The sequence below is a fragment of the Rhinoraja longicauda genome, chromosome 16 (assembly GCF_053455715.1).
Source record: "Rhinoraja longicauda isolate Sanriku21f chromosome 16, sRhiLon1.1, whole genome shotgun sequence".
In the NCBI taxonomy this organism is placed as follows: Eukaryota; Metazoa; Chordata; class Chondrichthyes; order Rajiformes; family Arhynchobatidae; genus Rhinoraja; species Rhinoraja longicauda.
In genome coordinates, this window is record NC_135968.1 from 14,977,270 (window position 1) to 14,988,460 (window position 11,191).

Below are 11,191 nucleotides of genomic sequence, written 5' to 3' on the forward strand. Positions count from 1 at the left end.
CTTCAAATTACAGTAGTTTTTTCATTATTTTATTTCCCGTAACCTATCATTTATGCAACAATCTCAGAAAAAACTGCAAAATGTAAATAATTTTTAAATGTTCGCATATATTCATGTATTTGGAAAAAATGTTCCAATTACATGAACATATGCTAACATTCAGATATACCAATACTCAGTTAGTTCATGAGTTCATATGAGAGAATTAGGCCATTCGGCCCATCAAATCTCTTCCACCATTCAATCGTGGCTGATTTATCTTTCCCTCTCAACTCCATACTCCTTCCTTTCCCCAATAACACTTGACACCCTTACTAATCAAGAATTTGCCTTAAAAATACCCAATGACTTGGTCTCCACTGCTGTCTGTGGTAATGAATTCCACAAAGTCACCACCCTTTGGCTAAAGAAATTCCTCCTCATCTCCTTTCTAAAGGTACATCCTATCATTTGTGGCTGTGCCATCTGTACCCAGACTCTCCCACAAGTAGAAACATCCTCTCCACAGCCACTCTAGCCAAGCCTTTCATTATTCGGTAAGTTTCAATGAGATCCCCCCCCCCCCTCATCTTTCTAGACTCCAATGAGTAACGGCCCAGAGCCATCAAACACTTATCATTCCCAATCATCCCCTGGATCATTTTCATAAACCTGCTCTGGACCATCTCCAACGCCAGCACATCCCTCCTCAGATATGGGGACTAAAACTGCTCATAATACTCCTAATGCGTTCTGATCAGTGCCCCATAAAGCCTCAGCATTACATCACTGCTTTTATATTCTAGTTCTCTTGAAATGAATGCTAACATTGCATTTGCCTTCCTTCCTACCAATTCAACCTGCAAATCAACCTTTCATGAATCCTGCACCAGCACTTCCAAGACCCTTGCATAACCGATTTCTGAACCCTCCCCATTTAGAAAATAGTTTATGCCTCTATTCTTACTACCAAAGTACATGACCACACATTTTGCTACACTGTATTCAATCTGCCACTTCTTTGCTCACTCTCCCAACCTGTCCAAGTCCTTCTGCAAACACCCTTGTTCCTCTGCACCACCTGCTCCTCCAGCCATTTTTGTATCATTAACAATCTTGGACACAAAGCCATTAATTCTATCATCCAAATCATGGCCAGATCATGGCAGAACACCACTAGTCACTGGCAGTCAACCAGAGAAATCCCCCTTTATTCCCGCTCTTTGCCTTTGGCCATTCTGCTGATCTTCTATCCATGCGAGTGTATGGAACATCGTATTTAGCAGCCTCATGTGCCGCACCTTATCAAAGGCCTACTGACAATCCAAGTAAACAACTTCTACTGACTCTTTTGTCCATCCTGTTATTTATTTCCTCAAAGAATTCCAACAGATTAGTCAGGCAAGATCTCCCCTTCACAAAACAATGCTGACTTCAGCCTATTTTATCATGTGCTTCTAAATACTCGGAAGGTTCATCCTTAATAATGGACGTTAACATTTTACCATCTACTGATGTCAGGCAAACTGGCCTATTGTTGGTATTCCATTTATACATGGAGGAAGAGGTTCATATTGGTCATTTCTCCTTCCTTTAAACCTAGAGGCCTTTTCTGTTGGGTACCACTGATATATACCATTATAATTTCACTGAGTGCATGCAATTTAAACCAGTGTTAGGCAAGCTGATTAGTAAAAGGAATATCAGGTTCAATCCCAAAATGTGTTCAACCAGTTTGGCCTCACCAACACAACACAAGACATCTTGTCCCCTGCTCTGAATGTTAACTCTGAACTTTGACTTTACCTAACTGCCGATTGGATTGAAATTGCTACATACAAGCTGCCACTACACATTCAGGGTGCCTGGATCACAAAATTGCTCTGTTTCTCGTAGTGTCTACAAAGCAGAAACCAATAACTTTGTGCTTTGTTTATCCAAACTGAAAATGAGCCTGCCTTCATATGTTGGTGCTTCGTTCTGACATGTTACCCAAACAGAAAATATTCTGGCTGAATCCTTCCGAACTCAAACTCAGCTCCATCTTCCCACAAATCAGCATTCACAAACTGCTTCCAGAATCCTTCACTTACAGTACGAGTGCTGTATCTCCACATATCTGGAACTTTCACGTCACTTCCTTCACCTCAACTAGTGTCCAAGACATGGTGACTAAACTCACCACAGTTTGCATGGTGAAGAATTATGGCTGCTGCTCTACTACTCTTGCTTTAAGCTCAAAGATCTAACCTATCCACAAGTTGATTTCAAATTTCACAAAACACAAACGGTGCAGCACAGTGGTGTAGCAGTAGAGACCCTGCTTCGATCCTGACTATGAGTGCTTGTCTGTACGGAGTTTGTACGTTCTCCCTGTGACCTGCGTGGTTTTTCTCCAAGATCTTCGGTTTCCTCCAATACACCAAAGACGTACAGGTTTGTAGGTTAATTGGCTTGGTATAAAGGTTAAATTGTCCCTTGCGTGTGTAGGGTAGTGTTAATGTGCTGGGATTGCTGGTCGGTGTGGACTCGGTGGGCCGAAAGGCCTGTTTCCACAATGTATCTCTAAACTAAACTAAACTTCTTAGTAAATCTTCCAGAATTTCCTCTGCATGGTCTCTCACTACAATACCAAAACAACAATTCATGTGAGTACTCTGTTTTTTACAGAATGGTATAAATAGGCAAGTGGTGGTGAGACTGGGACCATGCAGAAATGCAGATGGAATATGGTAAACAACTCAGCCCTGTTACCCACACTTCTTTACGCCAAATCAAATATTCCACTTTCTGGGAAGCAAAGTGTTTACATGCCCATAACTGGCACTGGAGCCTGCTTTAATTTATATAAATAGTGTAACCCCCCCCCACAAAGACTGTGGCCTTACTGTAGGTTCAGTGATGGGTTGAACCTCTCCTACAACAATTCAGGGGAAAGAGTAGAGTTGAAGAATTAAACTAAACTTTCACAGCACCGCAAAAAGCTATTCAGCCCATTTTGACCATACTCTAAAAAATGTTCATCCCATTTCCCAGCTTTCTTTGCCCCGCAGGTGTTACCTCTTCTTGTACTCACCCAGCGTCATTTTAAATATGATTAGGGTTTCCACATCCATTCCCCTTTCAGCCAAAAATAATGTTTATATAACTCTCTATAAACCTTCTAGTACTTACCTGAAATCAATTGCTATCCTTTTGCAGTTGAGTGCCTTTGCCTGTACTCCTTACAATGTTCCAAGTCACCAGCAAACTTGGATATATAGCTTTTTATCCTCTCATCCTAAGTGCTTATAAATGTGAGTAGTTGCAGTCTTCAAACAGGGATCCAGATTATCTGAGTGCTATTTCATTATTCTCACTGTACCCTGCTGCCCAGCCACTCTTCTAGCAGGAAGCAGGTAACAAATTACTGATTTGTCTTCAGTTTCATGAGATTCTGCTTCAGCTGGCTATCGATTGCTAATTAAAAATATGAGTTTTAGCCAATATGAGTTGTTCCATGTTGACAACGTTCAGCCACCTCTTCAAAAAGCTCAGTCAGGTCATGGACTAAAGTGATTTTCTAACCACAGACATTTGGCTAAGAGGACTATAATCTCCTGTTTTCTGGCAACCATCTTTATAAATGTGACATAGATTGTTGATTCACTCCTGCATACATTGATTGTTCAACCATAGTGTCTAAATTGTGAGTGTCAATCCCTCTATCCAAATCCCTAATGTGTGCAGGCCTCTGTGGTGGGAGTGTTCCCCAAACTAATAACATTCTGAGCTAAACCCAGCTGGCATAAATTGGCAAAACTCTTATACATCGGCGAGACCAAACGTAGACTGGGCGATCGTTTCATTGAACACCTTCGCTCAGTCTGCCTGGACCTACCTGATCTCCCAGTTGCCAAACACTTTAATTCCCCTTCCTATTCCCACACTGACCTTTTTGTCCTAAGTCTCCTCCATTGTCAGAGTGAGGACAAATGCAAATTGGAGGAATAGCATCTTATATTTCACTTGGGCAGCTTACAGCCCAATGGTATGAATATTGATTTCTCTAACTTCATGTAACCCTTGCATCCCCTCCCTCTCCATCCCTCCCCCACCTAAGTTGTACCAGCTTCAAAATCGCCTTGTGGGTCTCATTGTCTATATTCATTTTCACCTTGCACACGGCTAACAATGGTCTGTTTACTTTATCATTGTCACTTTTTTGCATATCTTTCATTCATTTGTTCTATATCCCTCTACATCGCCATCTATATCTCTCGTTTCCCTTTTCCCTGACTCTCAGTCTGAAGAAGGGTCTTGACCTGAAACATTACCTATTCCTTTTCTCCAAAAATGCTGTCTGACCCGGTGAATTAATCCAGCTTTTTGTGTCTATCGTTGGCAAAATTGGAAACTATTATCAGCACTCTGTCCCTGTGATATTTCATAGTATTTCATAGGTGTTCAAAGGTGTTCCTGCTGCTGATTCACATTGTGAATTGAAGATTTGAAACTGACATCAAGGAGCTATCTCTTGACATTATGAACGATCCCTCTAGCCAACACAACTGAAAGAAATTAGTAGATCAATTTTATTAATTGACGTTAATGTGGCTTCAGTGACACAATGAGCTATTTCATTTTCCTATGTAATAAGAGATAATTTATTGGTTATGAAACATTTCATGACTTCCTTGGGATGTGAAAAAAGTTATGTGAAGATAATTACTGCAAGCAATTTCTCACATATTTTTCTAACATGTCTTTTGCTGACAAATCTGAATGTTGCTGTTGAAATCATGGCCTTAATGCTCATTTAATGTCTGTTAGATTGTAACATTTACTCGTTGCACTTCTAAAATGCAGGGGGGAAACTAGTAACACAAATGCTAAATTTAACTATTTAAAACAGGAAAGTAGTAAATGGATGTAATTGTAATTCATGTAAATTGGATCTGTTCAATGCAATGTAAACACACAGATAGAAGGATAGAAGCTTCTCCGTGGCTGGTCTTCCATGACAATGTCTCAATGGAAGATGGTGGAAAGATTACTGTGAGTGGGTTGCAATAATTTCATGTACTATTTCTCACCTATAACGCATACAAGAGTTGGAAATATATACCGTATGTCGCTCATATCTCATTTAAAGGCCAGATGATGCCATTTTAAAGCAACATTCAAAGTTCAGGACTGACGTTCCAGTAAGAAGAGGTAAGGATGGCAGAGTAAGGGAACCGTGGCTAACCAAAGAGGTTGTAAATTTGGTCCAAAAAAGAATAGGACATGCATGCAAGATTTGAGGATGGAATCAGACAGAGTTTCTGAGGAATATAAAGATAGGAAGGAGGTGCTTCGGCAGGCGATTGGAAGGACCAAAAGGGGACCCAAAATGGCTTTGGCAAGTCGGATTAAAGAACACCCCAAATCTTTTTATATTTGTATCTTCTGTTCAAAGGGAGAGGGAGAATAGGGAATGACCAGGCTGTAAATGGTTCTTAATTATGTTGTCTCCTTTCCTGAGACAGTGTGAAGCATGGATGGTGTAGACAGAACGGGCGTCAGAGGTCATGGGGGAAAAGGCGGGAGAATGGGGTTTGGAGGGAGAGATAGATCAACTATGATTAAATGGTGGAGTAGACAATGGGCCGAATGGCCTAATTCTGTTCCTATCTCTTATGATGGTATGATCTTATGACGGGGGGGAGGGGGTCGTCAATGGCAGCTGGTTTACGTGATGGGCTTGGCAGTATTCACAACCCACACGTAGGATTTTTAGAGATCTTTCCCTTTCCACTTTATTACTCGAATGATTGTTTGACAATGATTAGAGAGGAGCAGATGTAAGATATTAAAATTAATTAATAGTTAATGTATTGAGATTTAAAGTGTTTCCCTCATTGTACCTTCCAATTGTGATGCAGAAGTGCAATAGTTATCCTCATTACCTAAGACAGAGGATTCAATGTAATGTCAAACATAAAGCACTGTGGCTTCACAATATCTTATGTACTTTACTTGCATGTGGTAAATTTGATGTTTATTCTGAGTGAACTGCTTAATTAACAAATGTAAATTCTAATAAATATGTACAAGCAATGTCACGTTGATTTATTTTATTAGCAATTGCTGCATAACTCGGCAAGTCGTTATACAGATTATTAATCAATGGTAGTCAAAATCTGTTTGCATTCCCCTGAGAATCGTGCAACTGGGACATTTATGGTCATTAAGGAAACCTGGCTAAACGAGGGATAGCACTGGCATCTTAATGTTCCAGGTTACAGATGCTACATGCATGAAAGAGGTGATGGGACAAGAGAAGGGGGAACATCAAGGCAGTAGAATGAGATGACCTTGTGATGGTTTATCCAGTGATGCAATATAGTGGATCTGAGAAATAAAAAGGGGATGATCACCTTGTTGGGAGTGTACTATTGGCCCCGAAATAGTCAATGGGAATTAGAAGAACAAATATGCCAGGAGATTGTAGGCAACTTCAAGACTAATAGGATTTTCATAGTAGGGGATTTTAACTTTCCCCATATGGACTGGGACTGCCATAGTGCCAAGTGTTGGACAGGTGGAATTTGTCAATAAACTTTCCTTTGGTAATACGTAGAGCGTACTACAAGGTGAGAGCAAAGCTTGACTTACTGTTAGGGCATTGGAAAGGCCAAGTGACTGAAGTGTTGGTGGGCAAGCCTTTAGGGAATAGCGGCTACAGCTTTAAAATAGTTATGATAAAGACAGGTGGGCCCCACAAGGTAAAGTTCTGAATTGGGGTAGGACTAACTTTGAAGGTGTGGGACAGGAACTTGTTTAGTTCAGAGCTCCAGCATAGAAACAGACCCTTCGGCAGCCATGGGGGAGGTGAAGATCGGTGGAGTCAATGGCCCAGGCCCTGGGGCGGCCAAAACAATACGGAGAAATCATGTATTATTTTGTAAAGAGGTATTTCAATGTATTGTCCTATCTGTTATCAACATTTATAATGACAGCAGTGGTTGTTAAAAAAACGGTACTTACAATATAATTGCATGGTTTTACAAATAAGACCCAGATTACAGAGGTTTGTTTTCTGATATCAGGGCAGCACTCAATGCCATCTGGAACTTGCCACCATCATTCTTCCAAACCCTGGGCGAGTGAATGACGTACTGTACTTTCCCCAAGCTCCGAATGGCACCACTATTGTGGTCACGTTATCATGGGTTCCGTACTGCAATGCCTGAAAATTACATGAAAAGTTTTTTTTTTTAACTGGTCAAGAGAGTATTAATGCCTCAGAGGCTCCTGGCTCAAGTACATGTTTGAAAGAGTTTAATTACAGTTGGAAGAAGATTACCAGAACAAGTCTGCAAGTGTACAAATCAAAATTGAATAGCAATTCAGGGAACATCACTTAATTTACGTGCTAGTGAGGGTAGATAGGACAGATGAATGTCGGGAGTGGATGCGAAAGTGGGATAACAGAATTTGTGTAAACAGGTGATTGATAGTCAGTGTGGACTCAGTGGGCTGAAAGACCTGTTTCCATGCTGTATCTTGCAATCCATCAATCAGCCATGATCATATTAAATGGTTGGGTAAGCCTGAAGGGCTTACTTCTATCTACCTCTGTTCCTATTTGCTTGTGTTGTGCACAGAGGTAAAGTGGTTCAGAAACTGGTTGTCATTCATTATGAATGATGCATTTACAAATCCTAATTCCATTATGACTGGGACCTGTGGAATGTATGATTAAAAAGTTACCACTAACACCACAAGAATGGAAATTCAGGCTGTTCGTGCAGATGTAAAGTTCTCAGTAAACTCTTTACTTGCCTGCTCATTTACAACGACTGCAGCTTCTGATGGATCTTGGCAATTTTTCACAATGTCGCATACTTCTTGAGCATCCATAATGGCACTAACCCCATCAGTAGTCAGGACCAGGAAGCAGTCTTTTGTCTGTTGCAACTTATAAAGATGTGGAAAAGAAAACCGAGGTAAATGAGATAGTTTTTTTAAAAATCTAAATTTCTTTGGACAAGAAATTTGAAATAGTGAGGGCCAAACATTCTACCTCCACCGTTTTAACTTCAGGTTGAGCTGTTACTCCATAGGGTTTGAGATCAACATCTCCAATGCTACGGGTCATGGCTAATCGACCGTTCACATATGGGCTGCCGGCACAATTCCAGTCTATGAAACCACCACACTCCTTGATCCTTGTATTAAGAAAATAAGCCTAATCTTAAAAAGTTCAAATACAATTTCCTTTCAACTTAATTCCAAGAAAAGATATTTACATGTTGACTTCACAACACCAGTTTTGATAAAATGCACAATAACCCAAATCTGAGTGGCAACCGGCTCAAGCTCCCCTCCAGAATGATGAAGCAGGAAATTAAATGGGTTGATGATAGTTGATAGGGAATAGGTAATGTTTAACGAATGCATACATTTTATCCATCTCTCTCTCTCGCATTCAGTGATACATTTAAATTGACTCTTTCCAATACCGACCAGAGGCTAAACAAAAAGCTTAATATTTTAGAATCAATGTTTCAACTTATTACCCATTACTTGCATAATAATGTCATTATAGTACACTTTGCATTCATATATTTTCCAAAATGGTCACTTGAATGAGATGATGTTGAAAATATTCATTAAAATACGTCACCTTTTCCTTTCATCTCTCCTCCATGGGGTGTGATCCTGTGTTAATTGATTAGCTTTTCCTTCATGACAAAGAATAGCTTGACTATCTCCAACATTAGCCACTGTGAGAGATTCTTCCTTCAACAAAGCCACAGTTGCTGTTGTTCCTGATGTGAATAGTTGTCCTAGAGGGTTAAAAGGGATATGTGTAAAATTTGAGTTGTTAGTCTATTATACAGTGAACCAGTACAAGAAATTGCAGACTCCCGTACACGTTTGTTGCTTTATCTATCTGCCCGTACAGTGAATCCCAACAAATCCAAAGACGTACAGGTTTGTAGGTTAATTGACTGGGTAAAATGTTAAAAAAAAAGAAAAAAGAAAAAGAAATTGTCCATAGTGTGTGTAGGATAATGTTAATGTGCAGGGATCGCTGGGCGGCGCGGACTCGGTGGGCCGAAGGGCCTGTTTCCGCGCTGTATCTCTAAAAGTGCGAGTCACACAAACCAACCGCCCTTCCATCGACTCCATTTATACCTCACGCTGCCTCACAAGGCCACCAGCATAATCAAGAATAGGGAATTCATATTTAAATCAGGAATGCCAATTAGAACTGAGATGAGAAAAAACTTTTTCAGTCAGAGAGTTGTGAATCTGTGGAATTCTCTGCCTCAAAAGGCAGTGGAGGCCAATTCTCTGAATGCATTCAAGAGAGAGCTGGATAGAGCTCTTAAGGATAGCAGAGTCAGGGGGTATGGGGAGAAGGCAGGAACGGGGTACTGATTAAGAATGATCAGCCATGATCACATTGAATGGCGGTGCTGGCTCGAAGGGCCGAATGGCCTCCTCCTGCACCTATTGTCTATTGTCTATTGACAGCCAGTGAGAATGCTTATAGACATCAAGCAAACCATTCTAAAAGCTGACATGGTTAAAAGGCCTGGATGAATGATTTTGAGACAATTTAAACTCCCACTTTAGCATTTGTGAAGGAACTACAGATACTGGTTTAAACCAGACTCAGGCAGAAGAAGGGTCTCACCCATTCCTTCTCTCCAGAGATGCTGCCCGTCCCGCTGAGTTACTCCAGCATTTTGTGTCTATTTTAGCATTTGCGAAGTTCTATTCCTTCGATACACAAACAAGTAATTTAATCTATCATAGCATAAACACACATTCCAGGTTTAGGTAACTGTCAAAATTAAATACTGTTCTGGAATATTGGAACTTACCTTTCCCCGAATCATAACTATTTTGCGCGAAGTCACTATCTATTTGCAGAAAAGATTTCAGCAAGACTCTTTCCAAATTTTCCTCTTCCTGTAGATTGTTTCTAAAAATGAACAAAAGTACTAGTTGTACCCAAGTTGGTTTTAAATTCAGGTATTGTTAGGAAGTAGATACTTGCTTACTGTATATAACATCCAATGTATCTGGAACAATACTCGGCAGCATCAGTCCCTCCATGTCCATCAAAGACAGCAAAGCAGAACAACCCATTGGCAAGTTCAGCTATACTGAAACGATCTTCATTCTGCCTTCTTTCTCCAGTCAGACTTGCAGAGCCAATGTTAGCAACCTTTTTACTTTGAAGATCTCCTATTCGAGGCAGATGGATAATTGGGTCATTTAACCAAATGCCAAACCTGTCCCACGTTGCCAAATGCTTATTTATTTCAACGGCTTCTCTATTTGCTTTAGCGCTGGAAGAGAAGAAGGATTCTTGCTGGATACACGCGAGCTTTGCTATTTTAGAAACTGCAGCTCCATGATATCGACACGCAAGAGCAATTGCAAACATAGCCATGATGAAGTTACAAAGACCTAGAGAAAACAAAATGTTATGATCGACATTGCTAGGGAGGTCAAAATCTACATTGCAAAGTTAAAAACCTTTCACATTGCCCTCCACTAAACATCATAAACATACCAAATCATAATCTCAGGGCTCTTGTGTTTAGCTATAAGAATTAAATGAATTAAATTATCAAGGAAAGCACAATATTTGTTTTTAATGGTCTAATGCGTACATACTGTACATCTTAGAGCTATTGGGTTCTAAGTTGGGAAGGTGGGCCTGGAAATGGTGAATGGAATTTAACTCTGACAAGTGTTTTTTGAACAAAGAAATCAGATAAAATCGATGCCTGGCTTTCTGAACATGGCAAGTCAGGTGGACAGAGAGCAAAAGAGGGAGTCTAATAATCTTGCCTTCATTGGGAAGATTATTGAGCACAAAAGTTGGGACATCATGGTGCAGCTGTATAAATCGATGTGAGACCTTAGAATTTAGATTTTAGAGATACAGCATGGAAATATGCCCTTCGGCCCGCCAAGTCCACGCAAACCAGCAATACCTGTATATGACTTCTATCGCACACACTAGCGACAAACTTTACCAAAGCCAATTAACCTACAAACCTGCACACCTTTGGAGTGTGGGAAGAAACCAGAGCACCTGGAGAAAACCCACGCGATCACAGGACGAAGGTTCAAACTCTGTACAGACAGCACTCATAGTCAGGATTGCACCTGGGTCTATGTCGCTTGGTGGAAGGCTTGGAGTATTGTGTGCACTTCT

The 11,191-nt window shown here is 40.5% G+C and overlaps 2 protein-coding genes across 2 annotated transcripts in view; one reads left to right on the plus strand and one right to left on the minus strand.

Annotated features, from left to right (window-relative positions):
* LOC144600812 (polycystin-2-like protein 1) overlaps positions 1-2,228 on the plus strand; it is a 36,242-nt gene extending 34,014 nt beyond the window's left edge. Inside the window, exon 15 of the mRNA XM_078412703.1 lies at positions 1,980-2,228. Within this exon, the coding sequence (XP_078268829.1) occupies positions 1,980-2,228 (249 nt within the window). The remainder of the gene's footprint in view (positions 1-1,979) is intronic.
* A 4,832-nt stretch (positions 2,229-7,060) lies between these two features.
* Positions 7,061-10,417, minus strand: LOC144600891 (protein phosphatase Mn(2+)-dependent 1K-like). Its single transcript, XM_078412778.1, has 6 exons — positions 10,023-10,417; positions 9,843-9,943; positions 8,633-8,795; positions 8,030-8,174; positions 7,789-7,923; positions 7,061-7,192 (listed from the first exon to the last, which is right to left on the minus strand). Exons 1-6 carry the CDS (start codon positions 10,415-10,417, stop codon positions 7,061-7,063), a joined length of 1,071 nt encoding a protein of 356 aa, XP_078268904.1.
* Between the last annotated feature and the right edge of the window lie 774 nt (positions 10,418-11,191).